Raw genomic sequence first — 24,799 nt, 5'->3', positions numbered from 1 at the left:
GGCATTGAACAATGAACTAAAATTCACAGCTGGCACCACTGACGACGCCATTTATCGAAAAAGTACCGAGAAAAATTTGATCCGTGAAAAAGTGCAAAAAATCGAGAAAAAAGTCACGGAAAAGTGCGAAATTGTGTGCTATTGCGAAGATTACAACCCAAGGTATGGACTTTTAATAAAATTCATTGGGAATTTGTCCAATTTATGGGGAAAAATTACTTTAATTCTTTGGTGTTTTTTGCCACACCCACGGCCCAATTTCTCCCAAAACAAATGGCTTTTTAGCATAAATTGCTCTACTTTCTTTCATCTTTCTACTCTCAAAATGCAGAATGTGCATGGAAAACCGCAGAAAACATGAAATTCAGCCGGTTTCCTTGATATCTTTGCCGATGTGTTACGTCATGACTATTTTAAGATAGCACGATTAATTGAATTTGCGGCATATGTGTGTGAGTGAAGATTCCAGGGACATGAGAATGTGTGTGTTCTTGCAGAGAGTGTTTGACCGGAAAAATCAATTAATTCTCCGCACCGCGGCATTTCTCTAAAACGTTCCAGAGCACCGATTTTTTTTCTGTTAATTGTACCACTCGAAATAGCATCTAAAGAGGCAATAGTCACTGCTCCAAATTGTAGGCTAAATGCCTAGAAAATCATGATTCACACTCATGCTTGAAACATTCCAATTGACATTGAGAAGTCTCTTCTTCAATTGAAATTTCTGTGTGTGACTTTTGGTCGATGTTTGTTAATTTTCCAACTCTAAAAAAAAGTAAATAAATTCAGGGTGTGCCAATTCTTCTCAATAACTTATTCATTTTATTTATAAAATAGGGAATTAGGGGAGTAATTTATAGACCCAGCATAGCTGGAAGTTAATCTATATCGCTTCTGAAGTTCGATAAGAAAGTCCTTTAGTTTTATGAAACTGGATACCGAAGAATTTATGAGGGAATTTAAGAACAATAAACAGCAGGAAAGTGAGGAAAGTAAATATTTCAGGGTGTTTAGGAGTAAAAGGAAGTTTGAATTTTACTCCAATGACTGAGAGAACCAAATTAGCATAAAGACCTTGGCAAGAAATCAATATTTCTGCAATGAAGGAGCTCAGTAGAATAATTTCTCATGATGTGATTCAATCGGAGACATTCGAATTGGAAGCTGATAAGGCAAGCATGTGTAATTAGAATGAAGTCATTTTTCAAATTAGCATCATCCTGATGAAATTATCTACCTGCTTGAGGGCTGAGGGAAATTGTTCGTGAATTCTTGTTAGAGATTTTAGAGCAAGATATTTTTGAACTCTACGGCGTTATCACACTTACTGTGTTATCACACTTGCACATTAAAATTTTAATATGATTCACATTAATTGTCGCTGGTGAGAGTCCAAATGTGTAATTTTTGTATTTGAATCATTTTATATTCAAAATTTGATCTATTTGTTGATAAAAAGGTAGACTTGGCCCGTAAAATTTGATATAAATTGATTTATAGCATTAATGCGAAAAATTAATGCGATTTTCTCTTTAATTTTTTAATGTGAAAAATATTTATGCTTTAGGTGAATTTAAACTTATTTTTGCAGGCCAAGTCTACTTCTTTATCAATAAATAGAAAAACCCCAAATATTAAGTGACTCAAAGACACAAATAACATATTTGGACGCTCACAAGCGACAATTAATGTGAATCACATTAAAATTTTAATGTGCAAGTGTGATAACGCCGTTACACATTAAAATTTTAATGTGATTCACATTAATTGTCGCTTGTGAGCGTCCAAATATGTTATTTGTGTCTTTGAGTCACTTAATATTTGGGGTTTTTCTATTTAATGATAAAAAAGTGGACTTGGCCTGCAAAAATAAATTTAAATTTATCTAAAGCATAAATATTTTTCACATTAAAAAATTAAAGAGAAAATCACATTAATTTTTCGCATTAATGCTATAAATAAATTTATATCAAATTTTGCGGGCCAAGTCTACCTTTTTATCAACAAATAGATCAAATTTTGAATATAAAATGATTCAAACACACAAATTACACATTTGGACTTTCACCAGCGACAATTAATGTGAATCATATTAAAATTTTAATGTGCAAGTGTGATAACACAGTAACCCTTTTGCCTCTGAGCTGGTGATAGCCGGACGGACAGACAGACAAACAACGTGAGGACTTTCTTTTAGAAATCGTCTATAAAATTTCACTTGAGAATGAGGAAAATTAAGTGAGAAACGATCAAAAATGTCTGGAAATCTTTGAAGTCAATTATGTCGGAATCTATGAGAGATAAAGGCCTCAAATTTTACATCACATCAGAGTCTCCTTTAGGCTCAAGATGTGCGAAATTTCACTTGAAAATTAAGAAAATTAGGTGAAAATGCAAGAAAATGCAGTGCGTGAAAACCCTCGAAATATTTGAAGGTTCGCGAAAATCCGCGAAAATCGGCGGAAAATTCCGCAGTCCGCGAAAATCCGCAGCCAATTTTTATTTTTTCTGTTCATTTTTAATTTTTTACTGACCACATTTTATTTTTTACTGCTCATTTTAAATTTTTCGCTGAAAAATTTTTATATTTTACTGACCACTTTATTTTTTACTGCTCGTTTTTAAGTCTTTGCTGATCATTTTTTTAATTTTTTATTGATCCTGGAATATTTTTACTGCTCGTTTTTAATTTTTTATTGAAAACTTTTCATTTTTTATTGACCACTTTTTATTTTTTACTGACCACATTTTATTTTTACTGCTCATTTTTAATTATTTTGCTGACCAATTTTTATTTTTACTAGCCACATTTATATTTTACTGCTCACTTTTAATTTTTTGCTGATCATTTTTTTATTTTTTACTGCTCGTTTTTAATTTTTTACTGACCACTTTTCATTTTTTACTTTTTACTGATCATGTTTTATTTTTTGCTGATCACTTTTTATCTTTTCTGATCATGTTTCACTTGGTCAGTAAGCTTTTAACAAAATACTGCTATTTTTTAATTTTTTGACTGCTCTTTTTTACCTTTTTGTTGCCCTTTTTTATTTTTTACTGGTCATTTTGAATTTTTTGCTGACCAAATTTGACTTTTTACTGCTCGTTTATTCAATGCCCATGTTAACGTCCCATTTTCATCCGATTTAATCGAAGGTCCGATGTCGAATATTTCGGAAATTCCATTTTCAATTTTAATAAAATTTTAATATGTTTATAACAGTTATAGTTGAGGTCAAGAGCTTTCCCACGGCGGGTCGCACTTTGCCCTCGGTCTTCCCTGGCCCGAGGTAATATATGAATGAAAAATTTAATAAGAAATATTCTTAAAGAATCTCAAGAAATTTATTTTTACACATATTTTTAACATTTTGCTAATATTTTGAATTTCTAGCGCCAGATATTCTTGCATACTTTCAATATTTTAATATTATCTGCGTTTTACGAAGGGCTATCAACATATTTTGAATTTTCATAAGAGACCAGTGAAGCTACTTTTGGAAAATAGAATATCAAAAAAAAATGTATTGTCATTTGTAATAATTATTGAAACTGTACTGGAAAGCCTGTAAGAGTTTAAAAGTACGAGTGCAACAAGTAATTCAGTACTTCACACGTATCTTCACCTTTTATTAAGCTTGATTCTTTCCCTACTTTCAAAATCCTTTAAAATTAAAACATTTTGTACTCTTGGGAAAGGTTTTTTATGATTTTTAATCAACTTTTGCGGGCACTCAATGGGTCAAGTGGTAGAGCACTCGCTCTATGATGCAAGTGTTCCGGATTCGAATCCCTTTTAGGTCACCATGAATTTTTCTGGCATTAAAGGTGTTCGGATTGCATCCAGTGAGCTTCACTGCACTTGATTCCACGGGCATGGGACTGACAACCTCATCCCGTACAAGAAAAAATAATAATGCATGTCTAGAAAACCCCTTGTGTGAAGGCCTAGTTCCTTCATGGAATGTTGTGCCAGCATTATTATTATTATTATTATTATTATTATTATTAGTCAACTTTTGCAGTAAGTTTGGCTATTTTTCCAAGACATTTTTCGCTATTGTTGCATTAGATCAATTCCTCATCATCTGTCGCCAATCGATCCAGAAAAGATTTTTTATCGCAACATATTATCACCAGAAAACTGACCACATTCACAAAGTTCCCCTTATTCCTTTTAGTGAAAGAATGTGGCACGAATTATTAGGATAATATTAAATATTACAAATGTACCTTTTCGTTTCTAATTTTGTAATAGTCCTCAAAAGCACAAATCTACTTTTTTGACAAATACTTTTGGCATTGATGAGATGTAATACACTAAAACCTTTCCAGTAAATGCAAACAGGTAAACAAAAAATGGTAAAGGTAACCTATGGGATACCGCTTAACGACATTCGCGAAAAAGTCGCACGAATACGATAAATTAGAAAAAAATATATATCAAATTGATTTAAAGTCAACTGCAATAGCTATGTCATTATTTGCGAGCCACTACATGTATTTGAAATTCTTGTGAAAATTAAGGAAAATTATTATTCAACTGAATATTTTCCTCGGAAAAATTATGACACAAATTAAACTATAAAAAATTTGAGCGTATTTGCTCTAAGCCGAATTTGAAAATTTCAAAAAAAAAACATTTTCAAATTTTATACTGCCGCCAGAATTAAAAATCTCAACTAAAAGTAACGTAGTCTGAAAAATACAGAATTAGACCGAAAAGACTTTATATTCTAGTACTCCCACTTCCAAAGACTTCCAAGCAATTCATTTTTAGCTGTACACCACTTCCGACCCTAATATCTCCCCCTTGGAGAATATTGTCTCGAAAGAACAGGAATTTTGCTATATCTGATCCTTTGTTGCTTATGGCGAATTTTATTGCTTCTACACTACAGGATATAATTTTGTACCATTGAGTGTCGTTGAGTGAGACATTGAGAGTGATTGACATTGAGGTCAGAAATTGTATAAGTCTAACTTGAAAAATTCCAATAAGAAATGTGATATTTTATGATATCTAAATCTAACATAATAAAAATATGTATTATTTTTGCATTTCTGTTGGCTTTAAAGATTTCCCGCAAAAAAATATGTTGATAAAGCAATTTTTTTTTGCCGTGTTACGTGAGAAATCAAGGGAAGTGGGGAAGGCCTTATCTAATCGCACAAGCATACAATGTTGAAATATTTGCAAAATCCACATTATCTAAAAATATCCATTACATTATGATTCTTTTTTTTGTTGTGTAGGAATTTCTATAGTGAGGAAAAAGTATTCCCAGTGACAGAAGAAAAAAAGGGAAAGAAAAGAGTAAATCATGGAGCAATTTACACCGAAAGAAGTGAGAATTCTAGAGACAGTGGAGGATATCCAGGAACGTCGTGAGCAAGTGCTTGGTCGTTACAATGACTTTAAGCTTGAGACGCGTCAGAAGAGGGAGAAACTCGAGGATTCTCGACGTTTTCAGTACTTCAAGCGCGATGCCGATGAACTGGAGAGTTGGATTCATGAGAAGCTTCAGGCTGCCAGTGAAGAGAGCTACCGTGATCCGACGAATCTTCAGGCCAAGATTCAGAAGCATCAGGCTTTTGAGGCTGAAGTATCGGCGCATAGCAATGCCATTGTGACGCTGGATAATACCGGACAGGAGATGATCAATCAACAGCATTTTGCATCTGAGACAATTCAGAGGAGATTGGATGAGTTGCATCGTCTCTGGGAATTGTTGCTGTCGCGTTTGGCTGAGAAGGGAATGAAATTGCAGCAGGCTTTGGTGTTGGTGCAATTTCTTCGTCATTGCGAGGAGGTTATGTTCTGGATTAAGGACAAGGAGGCATTTGTGACAGCTGATGAGTTTGGGCATGATTTGGAGCATGTGGAGGTTCTTCAGAGAAAATTTGATGAATTCCAGAAGGATATGGCTTCGCAGGAGTATCGTGTGACGGAGGTGAATCAAATGGCGGATAAATTGATTCAGGATGGTCATCCGGAGCGTGATATTATCACGAAGAAGAAGGAAGAACTCAATGAGGCATGGCAGAGGCTAAAACAATTGGCAATTTTGAGGCAGGAAAAGCTCTTTGGAGCTCATGAGATTCAGCGCTTCAATCGAGATGCCGATGAGACTGTTGCGTGGATCGCTGAGAAAGACGTTGTACTTTCATCGGATGATCATGGACGGGATTTAGCCAGTGTTCAGGCACTTCAGCGTAAGCATGAGGGTGTTGAGCGTGATTTGGCAGCTCTTGAGGATAAAGTAGCTACACTGAGTGATGAGGCACAACGTCTGTGTAGTACACATGATGATCATGATGGTCAGATTAGGGAGAAACAGGCAGAAATTGCCGCAACGTGGGAATCACTGAAGGCGAAGGCGAAGGATCGCAAGGAGAAACTCGATGAATCACACTCTTTGCATCGGTTTTTGGCTGATTTCCGCGATCTCATTTCCTGGATCAATGGCATGAAGGCTATCATTTCGGCAGATGAGTTGGCTAAGGATGTGGCTGGTGCTGAAGCTCTGTTGGAGCGTCATCAGGAGCACAAGGGGGAAATTGATGCACGTGAAGATAGCTTCAAGCTAACAGCCAGGGCTGGTAATTCACTGCTAGAACGAAAGCACTATGCCGAATCGGAAGTCCTGGAAAAGCTGACAGTGTTGGAGAATGAAAAGACAGCTCTGCACAATCTCTGGGAAGATCGTCGAATTCTCTATGAGCAATGCATGGATTTGCAGCTATTCTATCGCGATACCGAGCAAGCTGACACTTGGATGGCTAAGCAGGAAGCTTTCCTGGCAAATGAAGATTTGGGTGATTCATTGGATTCCGTTGAGGCTCTGATCAAGAAGCATGAGGATTTTGAGAAGAGTCTGGCAGCTCAGGAGGAAAAAATCAAAGCACTGGATATCTTTGCGACGAAACTCATCGATGGGCAGCACTATGCTGCTGATGATGTAGCTCAGAGGCGTGCAATGCTCCTGGCCAGACGATCGGCCCTGCTGGAGAAGTCAAGTGCTCGACGCCTGTTGCTTGAGGATTCCAATAAATTGCAGCAATTTGAAAGGGATTGCGATGAGACAAAAGGTTGGATCAGTGAAAAATTGAAATTTGCCACTGATGATAGCTACTTGGATCCAACAAATCTCAATGGGAAAGTGCAGAAACATCAGAATTTTGAGCAAGAACTCAATGCCAATAAATCCCGAATTGAAGATATCACGACAATTGGATCAGAATTGATTGATCGCAATCACTATGCATCGGATCAGATTAATTCACGCATGCAGGAGATCATAACGCTGTGGGAAACACTGATTCAGGCTTCAGATAAGAAGGGATGCAAACTGCAGGAGGCATCGCAACAGCAACAATTCAATCGAACCATTGAAGATATTGAACTTTGGTTGAGTGAAATTGAGGGGCAATTGATGTCGGAGGATTATGGGAAGGATTTGACGAGTGTGCAGAATTTGCAGAAGAAGCATGCTCTGTTGGAATCCGACGTTCAAGCGCATCAGGATCGGATTGAAAGTATCAAAGTGGCAGCAGGAAAGTTCATTGAGAGTGGACATTTTGACGCAGAGAATATTGACAATAAGGAAAATGCTCTGTCAAAGAGGTATTCAGCCCTGGCAGCTCCAATGGGAGATCGTAGGAAGCGTCTGCTTGATTCACTTCAAGTGCAACAGTTGTTCAGAGATCTCGAAGATGAAGCTGCATGGATTAGGGAGAAGGAACCAATTGCTGGATCAACTAATCGTGGAAGGGATTTAATTGGTGTGCAGAATTTGATTAAAAAACATCATGCTGTTTTGGCTGAGATCAATAATCATGAAAGTCGTTTGGCAGCTGTTGTGAAAAATGGTGAAGTGATGGTCAACGAGCAGCCATTTGCCGGAGAGGGGATCAAACAGAGGCTGGATGCATTGAAAGATCAATGGAGTAACTTGAAAGAGAAGGCACTTCAGAGAAAACAAGATCTAGAGGATTCACTTCAGGCTCATCAATACTTTGCCGATGCCAATGAGGCAGAATCGTGGATGAAGGAGAAGGAACCAATTGTCTCCAGTACTGACTATGGCAAAGATGAAGATAGTTCAGAAGCTCTGCTGAAGAAGCATGAAGCTCTGGTGTCTGATCTTGAGGCATTCGGTAATACCATTCAGTCACTTCAGGAGCAAGCAAAGAATTGTCGTCAACAGGAGACTCCAGTGGTTGATATTACAGGAAAGGAATGCGTTGTTGCTCTCTATGACTACACAGAGAAGTCTCCGAGGGAAGTGTCCATGAAGAAGGGAGATGTTCTTACCCTTCTCAACAGCAACAACAAAGATTGGTGGAAGGTTGAAGTGAACGACAGGCAGGGATTTGTTCCAGCAGCCTACATCAAGAAAATCGATGCTGGATTGAGTGCAAGTCAGCAGAATTTAGTAGATGGCTATTCAATTGGCAAGAGACAAGCACAGATCAATGCTCAGTACGATAATCTTCTGGCATTGGCAAGGGAACGGCAGAATAAGTTGAATGAGACGGTAAAAGCTTACGTCCTAGTAAGAGAAGCTGCAGATCTAGCTGCTTGGATCAAGGACAAAGAAAATCATGCTCAGATCAAGGATGTCGGAGAAGATCTCGAAGAAGTCGAAGTGATGCAGAAGAAATTTGATGATTTCAATGATGACCTCAAAGCAAATGAAGTTCGTCTGGCCAATATGAATGAGATTGCAGTTCAGCTAACTTCACTCGGTCAAACTGAAGCTGCTCTGAAAATTCAAACTCAAATGCAAGATCTCAATGAGAAATGGGCTACACTTCAGCAAGTGACAACAGAAAGGGCTTCTCAACTTGGATCAGCTCATGAAGTCCAACGATTCCATCGGGATATTGATGAGACGAAAGATTGGATTGCCGAGAAGGAAAATGCCCTCAATAATGATGATCTTGGAAAGGATTTGAGAAGTGTTCAAACTCTCCAGCGCAAACATGAGGGCTTGGAGAGAGATCTGGCAGCACTTCGGGATAAAATCCGTCAATTGGACGAGACAGCTAATCGCTTAATGCAGAGTCATCCGGAAAGTGCTGAGCAAACTTATGCCAAGCAGAAGGAGATCAACGAAATGTGGGATCAGATCACAACAAAAGCAACGGCACGCAAAGAGAAACTCTTGGATTCGTACGATCTGCAACGCTTCCTCAGTGACTACCGTGATCTTATGGCGTGGATCAGCTCAATGATGGGTCTTGTGACATCTGAGGAATTGGCCAATGATGTGACTGGAGCTGAAGCTCTTATTGAGCGTCATCAGGTAAGTGTGTCAAAAAAAAATTTCAATATCGTCGATTGCCTCAGCAACTGTCCTAACTGCATCTGCTTTGTGTCTGCATTCATTGCAAACGTCGCACAGCGATGCGTTGCTTACAACGAATGCTGACACAAAGCAAATGCAGTTAGCACAGTTGCTGAGACAACCGACGATATCTTGAAGGAGAAAAATTCATTCATCCCCCATCTTATTTTTTCTCATCAAAAAAAATCATTCTTTCTTCTTTCATGATCACATTGATTTTGTCCCTCCTTGTGTCCTCTGTGTATAGAATCAACGAGCCGAATTTGATTTCCGTTACGGTATCCCGCAGGTATACACAATCGGGCAAAAAAAGCATATTGTCCTGGCTTTATTGGTTTTTTCTTTTCCTTAATTTATAATTTTCAGTGTCGTGATATTTGTGACTTATTACCTTTTCATTTTTACACAATTTTTCTTAAATTTTAAATGTTCTTGTGGAATTTTTGACATAATACCAGTTTTTTCTTTATTTTCAAAATTTAAATATTCGATTTTCTTCTATTGTTTGACATCAAAATTTTTTCTGCAAAATCTTTGTGGATTTTTTTTGTGAAATGCCTGCAAAAGATGATCAGTGAGACGATCTGAGAGCTACGCACATTAGAAAGCTTCACTAGAGAAATCTACAGTTATTTTCAATTTATCTGCTTTACAAAAATTAGATTACTGATGAAAAAAGTTCTAAAATAAAAGGAGCTTAGAGGTTATAATCATAGTGTCCATTAAATACTTACCATTAGGGTTTCCACACTGAGAAAAAAAAGAGGCTGCGATTAACTTTTTTCCGTCATTACTTTAACACTTTTTAGGTGTAAAAATATATCAACATTTTTTAATGTTAATTTTACACCTTTTTAAGTGTAAAATTAACATGAAAAAAGGGTAACTTTAACCCCCAATACACCTAAAAAGGGTAATATTTACACTGTTTTCGGATAAATACTGCAGGGTAAAATTAACATTTCCGGAATGTTGTTTTAACTTTTTCGGATTTCTCTCAGTTGCTATTTCGGAAATCCCGAAATACCAAGGTTTCGACAATTTGGAATCACCATTAATCCCGAGACCAAATATTGAAAATTCCTAATTACTAAGATCCTGAAATTTCGGGATCCCGGGATATTCGGGGTTTCAGGATTTTCAGAATCCCAAGATTTTCGGAAGTCGGCTTTTTTCAAAATCCCGGGATTTTCAGGATATCGAGATTTTCATAATCTCGGAATTTTTCGGATCATGGCATTTTCGAAATACTGGGATTTTTAAAGTCCCGGGATTATCTAAGTCTCGAGATTTTCAGGATCCCGGGATTTTCGGAATTCCGGAAGAAGTTACCATTTTGTTGAAGGCTTCTATACGGCCTCTATTATTTATATTCCAATTCAATCTTTATAATTTACGGATTTTTATTTTAATTCCCAGATATGGTAAGCGTGACAAATTTTGGCACAGTTACATGCAAGTGCCAAAGTCTCAAGTTTGAAATGTAATATTTCAATACAAATTGATTTTTTTTGTTACTTTTTTATAAGGAGTGTTGCTTGGAACCTTGTAGACAGTTTATGGTCTTTATTTTCTCTCAAATCATTTTTAATACATTTTGAAATGAATAAAAATGTAGACATAGCATTGGTGGCCTATTCCGGCCACTTTCTTTCTCCTTCCGGAATTCTTCCAATGCCTTTTCCAGATCATCTTGCTCGTCGAAGCGATATTTTTTGTTATTTTTTTTTACACTGTATAATCTCTAGAGTATGCAAAAACTAAAAATTCATAGAAATTTGAGGAACAAAAAATGTGGCCGGATTTGCAAGTTGGCCGGAATTTTGTACACTTACCCTAAATGGCAAATTTTACTACATCAAAAAACAAATTTTTAAAGCATTCAGTTAAGTTAGTGTCTCGGCTAAACTATACGATTATAACAGGGTGATTTTTTCGCTTAACGTTTTTTAACTTTTGACAATGATAACCAAAATCCCAAATGGGTCGAAATTCGAAATCCCGAAAGGATCAAAATTCCGAATATGGATCAAAATCAGTTATTTAAATAAATCTAATTTCAAATTCTAAACTTTAAAATCGTCAGTTTTCATCAACCATATCTTTTCGTTGATAGTTTGTAAAAAAATTAAATTGATTTGAAATGATTAGTAAAAAGACTAAATTTTGGCCATACCTTTAAATCATACCAAAAGTGCCAAGGTGGTTGATAAAATTGATAACATTAGTTTTCCCTTTGCCAAGAATGTTACACAAGTTATAGGTATTTACAATTTATGATATCCGTTTTGTTGATACCATTTAGTATTTTAACTTTTTGGGGTTTTGACATTCGAGATTTTGGCTTTTCGGAATATTGACCGGGACCACATTTTCGACTAATTTTTACCCCATTCAATCCTGAAAAGACGTCATGGAACCTTTTTACTGGTCGAACTCAAAGAGAGAGCAGTTATATAATATAATCGTCTTTTTATCAACTTGCCACGGTCCTTGAGCTTATACAGTAAGAGTTATCGACTTCCGGTCTTCGATAACCCCCAATAAAAAAACAATATCTAAACGTTTTTTTCCACCCGCCATCCCTCTATGCCCTTCAAAACTATGTTTTTTCGGTTTTTACATTTTTTACATTTTACATTTTTCGGTAAACCGATAAATGTAAAAAAAATGGCAAAAAAAAGCCCGGTATATCAAAATAAATCATAATAAAATTTAATGTTGATTTTACACCTTTTTAAGTGTAAAATTAACATGAAAGAGGGTAACTTTAACCCATAATACACCTAAAAAGGGTAATATTTACACCGATTTTGGATCAATACTGCAGGATAAAATTAACTTTGCCGGAATATTATTTTGACTTTTTCGGATTTCTCTCAGTGTGAGCTAAACTTTTTTTATTCTTTCACTGAGAAAAAAAAGGGTGCCATTAATTTTTTTCCTCATAACTTTAACACTGTTTAGGTGTAAAAATATATCAACATTTTTTAATGTTAATTTTACACCTTTTTAAGGGTAAAATTAACATGAAAGAGGGTAACTTTAACCCATAATACACCTAAAAAGGGTAATATTTACACCGATTTTGGATCAATACTGCAGGATAAAATTAACTTTGCCGGAATATTATTTTGACTTTTTCGGATTTCTCTCAGTGTGAGCTAAACTTTTTTTATTCTTTCACTGAGAAAAAAAGTGTGCCATTAATTTTTTTCCTCATAACTTTAACACTGTTTAGGTGTAAAAATATATCAACATTTATTAATGTTAATTTTACACCTTTTTAAGGGTAAAATTAACATGAAAAAGGGTGACTTTAACCTCTAATACACCTAAAAAGGTTAATATAATATTTATACCGATTTCGGATCAATACTGCAGGGTAAAATTAACATTTCCGGAATGTTATTTTGACTTTTTCGGATTTCTCTGTATTAGCTAAACTTTTTTTATTCTTTAGTAATTAAAATTTCTTTTCTTAAAAAATCAAGCAGATTTAAATAGAAATCGTGGATTCTAGTGAAGATTTCTATATTGAATAATTAACAAGAAAAAAAACAGTGCAAAAGCTTCGTGTGATTTTCATAACTCCTTTTTTTCTTCAAATTTTTTTAATCATAATCCTGTGATTTTGCATTTCTTGAAATGTTTTTAATATAAAAAAAATGCAAGAAATGCAAAATAACAATTTTTTTCCATTGACTCACTGTCACTTGGTGAAATTATTTGGCATGTTTTCACTGTGTTTGTTTTCTGCGAGCAAAATTCTTCTTACACGCTCATTTGCTAACAATTAAAAAATGATAAAAAGCAATCAACAACAACAAAAATGTCTAATGTTGCGTGAAATGTAGGAACATCGCACGGAAATTGATGCACGTGCTGGAACATTTGCGGCTTTTGAGCAATTTGGAACGGAATTGCTGCAGGCCAATCACTATGCATCACCGGAGATTCAGGAGAAGATCGATGGATTGGCCAAGGCACGAGATGAATTGGAGAATGCATGGACCCTTAGACGTTTGCAGTTGGATCAGAATTTGGATTTGCAGCTGTACTTGAGGGATTGTGAGCAGGCTGAGAATTGGATGTCGGCTCGTGAGGCTTTCCTCAATGCTGAAGAAGTGGATTCGAAGGGAGACAATGTTGAGGCTTTGATTAAGAAGCATGAGGACTTTGATAAGGCAATCAATGGGCATGAGGAGAAGATTGCAGCTCTTCAGGTGTTGGCTGATCAATTGACAGCTCAGGAGCACTATGCCAGTAAGGAGATTGATGACAAGAGGCAGCAGGTCCTGGAGAGGTGGCGCCATCTCAAGGAGGGACTCATTGAAAAGAGATCCCGATTGGGAGATGAGCAGACACTTCAGCAATTCAGTCGAGATGCTGATGAAATTGAAAATTGGATTGCTGAGAAGTTGCAATTGGCCACGGAAGAGAGTTACAAAGATCCAGCTAACATTCAATCTAAGCACCAGAAGCATCAGGCTTTCGAGGCTGAATTGGCTGCAAATGCAGATAGGATTCAGAGTGTCCTGGCCATGGGGGGTAATTTGATTAATAAGAAACAATGCAGTGGTTCTGAAGATGCCGTACAGAAGCGTTTGTCATCAATTGCCGATCAATGGGAATATCTGACGCAGAAGACCACGGAGAAGTCGCTGAAGTTGAAGGAAGCCAACAAACAGAGGACTTACATTGCAGCTGTTAAGGATTTGGACTTTTGGCTTGGAGAAGTTGAGAGTCTACTGACATCTGAGGATGCCGGAAAGGATTTGGCCTCAGTGCAGAATCTGATGAAAAAGCAGCAACTCGTGGAGGCTGACATTCAAGCTCATGAGGATCGTATCAAGGATATGAATCAACAGGCAGATTCTCTTGTTGACAGTGGACAATTTGACAGTGCTGGAATCCAGGAGAAACGTCAATCGATCAATGAGCGCTATGAGAGAATCCGAAATTTGGCAGCTCATCGTCAGGCTCGTCTCAATGAAGCACTGACACTGCATCAGTTCTTCCGTGACATTGCCGATGAGGAGAGTTGGATCAAGGAGAAGAAGCTTCTTGTGGGCAGCGACGACTATGGCAGAGATTTGACTGGTGTCCAAAATCTCAAGAAGAAGCACAAGCGTCTCGAGGCTGAATTGGCATCCCATGAGCCGGCAATTCAGGCTGTTCAGGAGGCTGGTGAGAAATTGATGGATGTCTCGAATTTGGGAGTACCAGAAATTGAACAACGCCTCAAGGCACTCAATCAAGCCTGGGCTGAACTCAAAGGTCTGGCAGCTACGCGTGGACAGAAACTCGATGAATCTCTCATCTATCAGCAATTCCTGGCCAAGGTGGAGGAAGAGGAGGCCTGGATCACGGAGAAGCAACAACTGCTGTCCGTTGAGGATTATGGTGATTCCATGGCAGCTGTTCAGGGATTACTGAAGAAGCACGATGCCTTCGAGACGGACTTTGCTGCCCATCGGGATAGATGCTCAGATATCTGTGAGCATGGTGCTAAACTGGTGGCCAACAATAATCACCATCAGGATAGCATTAAGCAGAGATGTGCTCAGTTGAAAAATAAACTGGACAATCTGTCGAGCTTGGCTACAAGGCGCAAGGCAGCTCTCCTGGACAATTCTGCGTACTTGCAGTTTATGTGGAAGGCGGATGTTGTGGAAAGTTGGATTGCCGACAAGGAGAGTTATGTGAGATCCGAAGAATATGGACGAGATTTATCCACTGTTCAGACACTGCTCACAAAACAGGAGACCTTTGATGCTGGTAAGTAGGAAAAATCAATAGCCATTTAAATGGTAGGCGTGGCCAAAAATCCCGAAATAAAAGATAAAGAATGCTCCTTTCAATACACGGTCGCAACATTCAAATTCAAATTCAATTGATCAAAGATATTTGAAGAGAGCAAAAAGACAGTAAAAGAGTAATTGAAATTCCAAGGTTTACGGGGAATTTGAAGATGACACGCCCTTTAGAAGACACGCTCACTTTTAGATATTTTAAAACCGGTGGCAGCCAAAATCCAAGGCCAAAATCCCGAAAGCCAAAATCCCAAATGTTCAAAATTGTGAAAGTGCTGAAATTATATGGAAGAAAATGTTTAGAATAATTTCCTAAGATACAGAAGATTTCCCTTTGCCTCCAGCAAGCGCAGGTGCAATCGTGAGAGTAGCTATGACATTTTTAAGAATTCGGGATTTTCGCTTTCGGGATTTTGACCGGGACCCTTTATAACAATGCTAATAAAATTTACTATGAACGAAAAGTTTGTGAAGTAGCTAACTTGATTTTGCAAAAAGTTTGTCAAAACGAGGCTAACGAAACAGTTTTGTTAAATTGAAGAACAGCAACAGCCCCTTTTGACAAATACAACCAAATCCAATTGGTCACAGATTTGTTCATATTCCATGTGGGAAAATATTCGTGTGACAAACTTTTAACAAAAACTGACGAACCTTTAAGCGTAATGCCAGTTTCATTTTAAAGTCACGCCCAATTCCAGCTCAAAGTTTGTCAAAAGAATTTTATTCTTGAATTTTACAAAACTTCTTTTTTTCAATGGTGGAATAGACTTTTGGCAAAGTTTTAACAAAAAATGACAAACCTTTTCATTCAGAGTATTCTAGGTTCATTTCTGAAGTGTCGCCGAATTCCAAGTCAGTTCATTTTTAGCTTATACAGTAGACTCTCGCTCAATCGGCTCTTTTTCAATCGGACGACAAATTTTGTTGGCAATTTTCACGTTTAATTATGAAGCAAATTTGTTCAAATTCGCTGTAGTTTCCCTTGATTTATCGTGATTCTTTATAATTGATCGCTTTTTCTAGAATTTACAATGATTTTTACGCCCAAATCTATCGATACATTTTGCCCCAACTGCCCGATTGAGAGAGAGAGTCTAACTAAAAGTGCTCTTGCATGAAATCATTGAAATCTATTCTGAAAGAAAAGGTTTGTAAAGTGGCTTAAAACTGTAAAAAGTTTGTCAAACGAATTTTTATTCTTCGATTTTACAAAACTTTCTTTTTCATGGACAGAACATTTTTTTAACAAATTTAACGAGACTCAATCAATTGATTCGAGACTCGATCGATTTGATAATTTTTCATATTTTATATGAAACAACATCCTTTTGACAAACTTTTCACAAAAAATGACAAACCTTTTCATTTAGAGTATGTCAGTTCTATTTTGAAGTTACTCACAATTTCTATATAAATTACTACAACCATCCAGCTTTTTTTGAATTTCGAAATTCAATAGTTTTATTCGGACAACCGCAAAATTATATTTCGCGATTTATTTGAAATTGCGAAATAAATATTTCGTTACACAGAAAAAAATGTTTTATAAAATTGTTCGTAAATGTTTGTGAATTCCTATGGGGGAGTTGCGAGATTCTCGTGAATCGTATAACCCACAAACAAGTTCGTAAAAGTTTGTACTTTTTTCACAAACATTGTTCGTAACATCATCACTTGACGAGCATTTTTTGTACTTTTACAAACATTTATTCGTAAATTTTTGTTTGCCTTACGAACATTTTACGAACAAATGACAAAGTTTTACGAACATTTTTTTGTTTGTCTACGAACATTTACGACATTTGTCTGTAAAAGTACAAAAAATGCTCGTCAAGTGATAATGTTACGAACAATGTTTGTTAAAAAAGTACAAACTTTTACGAACTTGTTTGTGGGTTATACGATTTGCCAGACAACAAATACGAACAAATGACAAAATTTTACGAAAATTTTTTTTGTGTGTTTACGAAAATTTACGAACAAATGTTTGTAAAGGTACAAAAAATGTTCGTCAAATGATCATTTTACGAACAATGTTTGTGAAAAAATACAAAATTTTACGAACTTGTTTGTGAGTTATACGATTCACGAGCATTTTGTAACTCCCTCATAGGAATTCACAAACATTTACGAACAATTAAAAAAAAATATATTTTTTTCTGTGTATGCTAACCATATGTTGCCCAGGGAATAACCCATGATAACCCAGGGAAAATATTTTGTCTTAGTATGAAGACAGTTATCAAATAACATAGGGGGCGTGGTCAATATTTACTTGGAATACCTCGAAAACCTAGTTTAGGTTTATTTTTTTTATTTATTATTTTTTTTGGTCAGCATGTAATATTCAAAACTTTTTGAGTTTTACTAAGCTGTAGTTTTCAGTGAGGGCGTATTCTAAAGTTTTTAAGAGAGTGGATCTTATCCAAGTAGGGGACTGCGCCAAATTTCGGACATAATTGAATAACATGCTCAAAGCTCTCTCCAAATGTATAATAATTTTTTAATACAAATTTTATTTTTTTGTTACTATTTTTTTATTTTTAAAAAAAATAATAGTTTATCATGTTTGTTTTCTCTAAAATTAATCTCAATTCATTTCAAATTAAATTTGAAGATAATGTTTTGTGTGTTATTATATCGGACACACAGTTTTTCAGCCCTTGTCTTTATGGAGCTCTCTCAAGAATTTTTTCTACGAAATCTAGTTTATAGTTCGTAGAGGCGAGATTCTTTTATTTCTCTTCTCAGTAATTTTTTAAAAAAAGTCTCGAAATTGAATGTCCGATATTGAAAGCAGCTGTCCGAAATTTGGCACAGATGCAAAAATCATCCTGCGTTTCACCTGTCTTTGCCTTTGGAAGTAATAAAATGATTAAATGTTATAATTTAAGGTCTTACGGCTTTTGAGCAGGAGGGAATTCACAATATAACAGCTCTCAAAGATCAACTGATTGGCGCCAATCACGCACAATCACCATCAATTATTAAGCGCCATGAGGATGTTTTGGCTCGTTGGCAGAAGTTGCGTGAAGCATCTGATGCTCGCAAATTCCGCCTTCTCTCCATGCAAGATCAATTCAGGCAAATTGAGGAGCTGTACTTGACTTTTGCCAAGAAAGCATCTGCCTTCAATTCGTGGTTTGAGAATGCTGAAGAAGATCTCACAGATCCCGTCCGATGCAATTCCATTGAGGAGATTAAGGCTCTCCGCGAGGCTCATGCTCAGTTCCAAGCATCACTGTCATCAGCTGAAGCTGACTTCAAGGCACTAGCAGCTCTTGATCAGAAGATTAAGAGCTTCAATGTGGGACCAAATCCATACACATGGTTCACAATGGAGGCTCTCGAGGATACTTGGCGCAATTTGCAGAAGATTATTGAGGAGAGAGACGGTGAATTGGCCAAGGAGGCTCATCGTCAGGAGGAAAATGACAAATTGCGCAAAGAATTTGCCAAGCATGCCAATTTGTTCCATCAGTGGCTCACAGAAACAAGGTACGGTCTTTATTTTCTACCATATAATTTTTCCTTATTCTTGTCATTTTATAAATACTTTGTCCCATGATTCATTTTTTATAGATATATTATTCTCGGCTGGGATAATAATGGGTAAAATGAGAGAAAAATTGCTGTGAATTTATCATTAGCTTTGTCTAATGCTCTAAAGCGCACTCTAATCACGCTCTAGCCTAGAGTTTAACTAGAGCGGATAAATCACATCTAAAAATTTAACTTTCTGCAATTTAGGGAATGCATTGCAAAATTATTTTGACGATGTGATTGGTGTTGTAGGCTGAACAGTGCAATAACTTTTCTGAGAAGTGAATGCTTCTAACAATTTAGTATTTGCAAGAATGTAAATTATTATGCAACTATTCAAACTGCAATAATGACCCAAAAGAATCTTTTAAAATATTTTTCATTCTACTTGAATATATTATAAATTCTATTTTATTATATTTTTTAAGCAAGAATGATTAAAAAAAATAGGAGTTTCTTGGGGAGTGTAATTTTTTTTATAGATCTTTTAAAATTAATAACTTTGAACTAATGGGAAATATAAGTTTAAGAATTTACTAACTTCGGGGGCGTCCTCTAGAACGAATTTCTTCCGGTTTCGCTTTCAGTAGACTCTTGGGTATTTTATCATATGGCATTCGGTTCACATAACCGAGCCAGCACAACTGTTTGGCCCAGATGGAGGCAGCAATATCGGGATGTCCGTATTATTAATCGTGTCGAGACATAAAATTTACACATGTTTTCCCCAAAAACGGGCCGCGTCAATGGCAAGCGGACTTACTGACATCAAATCCCCTATTCCTCACAAGAAAAAAAAAAGAGTTCAGCACCATGGGAAAAAAGGGGAAGGAGCAGGGCACGAACTAATAGCAGTCGAATATCTTGAGGAATGAAGTATTGATGCCTTTAAGCCTTAAAGTTTAAGGGTATAAAGTATAAAGGGAAAAGTTAACTCTTTTATTTATGTAGGAAATATGGTCGTCCCAATCCAAAGAATCATTGAAAATAATTCCAAGATTTTGGGCTTTATGGACGTAAGGTATAACCTCACCATTGAGGTAAAGAGGAAATGCATAAGAACGGTGTCTCACACTTGTGATTAACAATGCTTGAGATTTACCCGGATTGAGAAGATCATTATTCATAGCCCACAGGGCCCATTATTCATATACAGGTGATCTGGAAATGCGTGCAACTCGGAATGCATGAATCGCGGAATAAAGATAGATAGATAGATAGATAAATTTATTCATCAACAATGCTTTTCGAAGTACAGTTTCGTTTCACTGAGATCCCGTGCAATTCTTAGCGTCTAGGTAAGAGAACCACTACTATGAGAAATCCGAAAAAGTTAAAATAACATTCCGGAAATGTTTATTTTACCCTACAGTATTGATCCGAAATCGGTGTAAATATTATGTTTTTTAGGTGTATTAGAGGTTAAAGTTACCCTTTTTCATGTTAATTTTACCCTTAAAAAGATGTAAAATTAACATTAAAGATGTTGATATATTTTTACACCTTAAAAGTGTTAAAGTTATGAGGAAAAAAATTAATCGCACCCCCATTTTTTTCTCAGTGCAGCTACCATAAGCTTATCTGGGCCTATCACTGGTCATTTTCTATTTTCAATAGTCCGAGTGGGGAAGGCCAACAAAAGAAAAAAAAGTTCATTGAAATGGGTTAATAAACATTAAAGATAGAGTCCGGTCCATTTGAATATACACTGAGAAAAAAGAGGATACGATTAACTTTTTTTCGTCATAAATTTAACACTTTTCGGGTGTAAAAATATATCAAAATTTTTTGTGTTAATTTTACACCTTTTGAGGGTAAAATCAACACGAAAAAAGGGTAACTTTAATCCATAATACACCTAAAAAGGGTAATATTTACACCGATTTCGGATCAATATTGCAGGGTAAAATCAACATTTCCGGAATGTTATTTTGACTTTTTCGGATTTCTCTCACCAGTGTAGTAAGGATCGAAGTACAGTGGGTTGGTGTAGAGACGGATGGGACCCATCATTAGAAAGATCTCGAGATCTCCACGAGAGCTTTTCAAAACACCAAAATTTTTCAAATTCCGATAATTAAAACCGGAGATATGACCATTTTAAAATTCAATTTTTGACCCCTTATAGCTCGGGTAAAGGGTGCGGAGGCTCTTAAGTTTGGTACTGATTGAAAGCTCTTAGGCCCAGCTATATAACATACTAGAATTTGAGATGGATCAATGCTATAGGGTCTGAGTTATTGAGAAAACAAAATTTGGGGGTGTTCTGAAATGGCGGCAGGAAGAGGTGGGGTGGATCTAACATCATCTACTTCTAGCGGCCCATTTATATTTAACCTTTGCCGAAAACCGCTTGTCGATATCTCTCCGTTCTCTCTCCAGAAATGGTTATATGACGTACAGTTGAATGGGATGAGAAGTTTACGAAAATCGGTTTTTAGCGCATATAATATTCGTGATCTATGGGTGCCAAGACGTGTAAAACCAAAACTTGGGCCCGATCTGACGAGGTCGAATTTCACCTAGGACCTCAAAACTGAGATTGTAAAGAATCCCAGCTAAAATATACCCTCCAAAATATTTTAACTTTGATCTTCGAAAATTTGATATTGAAATGGTTTTCGAACATAGATGTGTCCAAGGATGAATAGCAAAAAAAAAGAGACGGTCTTCTTGATAATTCCGCAAGTTGACTAAGATGCATCCTGTTCGAATTTCAAAGTGCTCAAGTGTCAAAATCTGTCGGTCTTCACATTATTGATGTGACGAAAAAAACAGAACAACGACATTTACTGTTTTTGTTCCATTATTTAATCACTCCAAAATCACTGAGTAATTCTTGCCAGCTTTCTAGTATGATATTAAATAAATTTTCCCCGCTTTGTTCGAAAATTTAGTATGAAAATTCGAAATTGAATTTGAATTCTTCGAGCATCAACACTTTATTTATGAAATGAAAAAGCTCGCAAAAGAATTACTCAGTGATTATAGAATGATTAAATAATGGGACAGAAAGAATAAACGTAGTTGCTTTGTGTGTGGTCTTCACGACAAGAAGACCATCAAATTTTGACACTCGAGCACTTCGAAATTCGAACAGTATGTATAGTTCAACTATCTTGAGAAAGTAACAAGTAAGAATGTCTCTTTTTTGGCTTTTCAAATAGATCTTCGAAATTTTTCAGGATCTACTTGTGAATGATGAGAGTACCTCTAAAACATATTCGAAAATGAAAAAAATCGTATGAGCGGTTTTCGATAAAAACCAAAAAAACATGGTTTTGAAGGGGTAAGAGGGGGATGGGGGAATAAAAGACTGTCCTAGTTAATGTTGACCTATGGGTGCGCAGGGTCGTCGAAGACCGGAAGTCGATATCTCTTACCGTTTGGTCTCTAGCCGTGTCACAAGTTGAAAAAAAGTAGATTATATAACTGCTCTCTCTTTGAACTCGAGCAGTAAAATAAGGGCCATAGACCTTGTTTTACTAACCTAAACTTTTATGGAATTATACTTTATAAAATGTCCCTGTTTCAGCATTTAATTTCACATTGATGTTTATTAACCAAAAAGCAAAAAGTAAATCCTAATGCTGATGTGCAAGTTCTCCTAATAAATAAATATTTTGGTCATTATTCTTGGGGACATCAACCACAAAAAAAATAATAATCAATTTTGCAGGACTTCAATGATGGAAGGATCGGGATCTTTGGAGCAACAATTGGAGGCATTGCGTGTGAAGGCTATTGAAGTGCGTGCTCGTCGAGTGGACTTGAAGAAGATTGAGGAATTGGGTGCTCTGCTCGAGGAGCATCTGATCCTGGACAATCGCTATACGGAACACTCAACTGTGGGTTTGGCACAGCAATGGGATCAGTTGGATCAGTTGTCCATGAGGATGCAGCACAATTTGGAGCAACAGATTCAGGCACGCAATCATTCGGGAGTGTCTGAGGATTCACTCAAGGAATTCAGCATGATGTTCAAGCACTTTGACAAGGACAAGAGTGGCAAGTTGAATCATCAGGAATTCAAGTCGTGCTTGAGGGCTCTGGGGTATGATTTGCCGATGGTGGAGGAGGGACAACCTGATCCAGAATTTGAGGATATTTTGAGTGTAGTGGATCCAAATAGGGATGGATATGTTTCACTGCAGGAATACATTGCCTTCATGATATCCAAAGAGACGGAGAATGTTCAGAGTTATGAGGAAATTGAGAATGCCTTTAGAGCTATTACAGCTTCCGATAGACCATATGTCACCAAGGAAGAACTCTATTGCGTAAGAAAGGAATTATGGGAATTTTTTTCTGAAATTTATTGCTTAAAATCCTCTTTTTTTTTTAAAAAAAATTACTTTGCAGAACCTCACCAAGGACATGGCTGATTACTGTGTCAACAGAATGAAGCCCTACATTGATCCCAAGTCCGGACATGCAGTAGCTGGTGCCCTGGATTATATAGATTTCACAAGGACGCTCTTCCAGAATTAAAAGAGCTTCCAAACTTCAAAAAACCAGCAAAAACATCCCTGCTCTGCCGCTAGTTTTTCCGCCTCGCCAAAAAGAAAATCTTCTGGGGCTAAAAATTGTCTTTTGGTAAATTATTATATATTTTTTTGCACTTGGGAATGCAACTTTAACCACTCACCCTTCTGTCCGATCGCACATGAAATTGTGCGATGTTGAATTTATCAAGAAGGAAGAAGCCACAAAAAGTGAGTGTCAATTTTTTTTTCTTATTATTTTTCTTCGATTGCATTTCCCAAAAATTTCATCGTATTTTCGTAGTGTGTGTTAGAATTCTATATTTTATAAGAAATAAATCCCCATATATATGTTTGTTTTAAACACTTTCCTAAAGTATATGGCATTTAATCGTATTCACAATATTAAATGGCTTGATGTAAGGCACAATTTTCCGCAAAAAGAAAAACAATTGCAATTTAGGAAAGCTTAAAAAGAAAAAAAATAAATGCTTGAAAAAATTTTGTGCATCGAAAGCCAATAAATATTCATTCTTCAATAAATACGGTATTTTTTCTTATGGAATCGGGTTACATAATCATTGTTTTTCTTGCCAGTCATGGAGAGCGATAAAGGAAAAAAAAGTGAACTTGGCCTTGGTTGGAATGATGAAGATAAGTATTTGAGAGGAGATTGTAGTCTTCAGAGAAGCATTATATTTTTACGTTTGGTAGGACAACGGTAAGTTTCTTATGCACAGAAAAAATCAGTGATAAGCCCAGATAAGCTTATTATAGGTGAGAGTCTTAACGTAATATGGGCTTCAGACTTCAGACCCGAGGTTTAGCCGGTTTAGCCATATGGCTTAGTTCCTCTAATTCCTTTTCTTATTAATTAAAAAAAATTATAAAATTATAAAAAATCAATAAAATTGCTTGCTATTTAGATTTATAAGACCTTCGGAAACTGGGCTAAACCTCCAGTCTGAAACCTGCATAAGCAAACTCGGATTGCATGCAAATTCGATTTGAAACTAAAGATGAGATAACAGCAATTTGGAATCAAATTCTGAAAAATTCCGAACTTTTTATTTAAATCAAAATTATCTAGGATGTAAATGAACTGTCAGAAAAATGATTGTGGAATATAGACCAGAATCTCCTCTACAATTTTGCCCCAAAACTTGATCTTATCGATTGCCCGGTAGCCGAGATAATTCAATTAATTTGTTTTAGACGAACTACGACAATATCAAAGAATTATTGAATTTTCTTTTAACTCTTTCCGGACCACAACATATCCAGCGAACGAATTTCAGTAAAACTCACTTTATTGTAAGTCTTAGTGGTCTAATATGATACTTTTGCAGAGAAAGAATTTTTTCCGCCTCTGGGAAATTGGAAAACTCATGGGTACTATCGTCCACAAAAGAACGAAAAGGAGACAAACTTCAATTTCTCAAAAGCCAATAATATCAATTTTGTGGATTACTTTTGCGTGTCAAATGACTCCTTTACAATGTTGATCACTAAAACCAGAAGAATTATTGACCAGTATCTTGTGGGATGTCCAGGAAGTGGTCAAGAAGACACCAAATTCCTGCTTGCCAACAGATTCTTC

General features: G+C 36.3%; 1 protein-coding gene across 3 annotated transcripts; it reads left to right on the top strand.

Moving 5' to 3' along the window:
- Nucleotides 1–23: 23 nt before the first annotated feature.
- LOC129804507 (spectrin alpha chain) lies at nucleotides 24–23,742 on the top strand. 3 transcript variants are annotated; one of them, XM_055851854.1, is made up of 8 exons: nucleotides 24–162; nucleotides 5,257–9,311; nucleotides 9,601–9,642; nucleotides 13,211–15,134; nucleotides 18,067–18,670; nucleotides 18,755–18,784; nucleotides 22,395–22,995; nucleotides 23,078–23,742. In XM_055851854.1, the coding sequence occupies exons 2-8, from the start codon at nucleotides 5,325–5,327 to the stop codon at nucleotides 23,204–23,206; spliced, it is 7,317 nt and encodes a 2,438-aa protein (XP_055707829.1). In that variant the 5' UTR covers nucleotides 24–162; nucleotides 5,257–5,324; the 3' UTR covers nucleotides 23,207–23,742. The 3 variants fall into 3 exon arrangements, with proteins under 3 accessions (XP_055707829.1, XP_055707827.1, XP_055707828.1); XM_055851852.1 differs by lacking the exon at nucleotides 9,601–9,642; XM_055851853.1 differs by lacking the exons at nucleotides 9,601–9,642; nucleotides 18,755–18,784.
- Nucleotides 23,743–24,799: the final 1,057 nt, after the last annotated feature.

The sequence above is a fragment of the Phlebotomus papatasi genome, chromosome 2 (genome assembly GCF_024763615.1).
Source record: "Phlebotomus papatasi isolate M1 chromosome 2, Ppap_2.1, whole genome shotgun sequence".
In the NCBI taxonomy this organism is placed as follows: domain Eukaryota; kingdom Metazoa; phylum Arthropoda; class Insecta; order Diptera; family Psychodidae; genus Phlebotomus; species Phlebotomus papatasi.
This window is presented reverse-complemented; position numbering and strand designations above follow the sequence as displayed.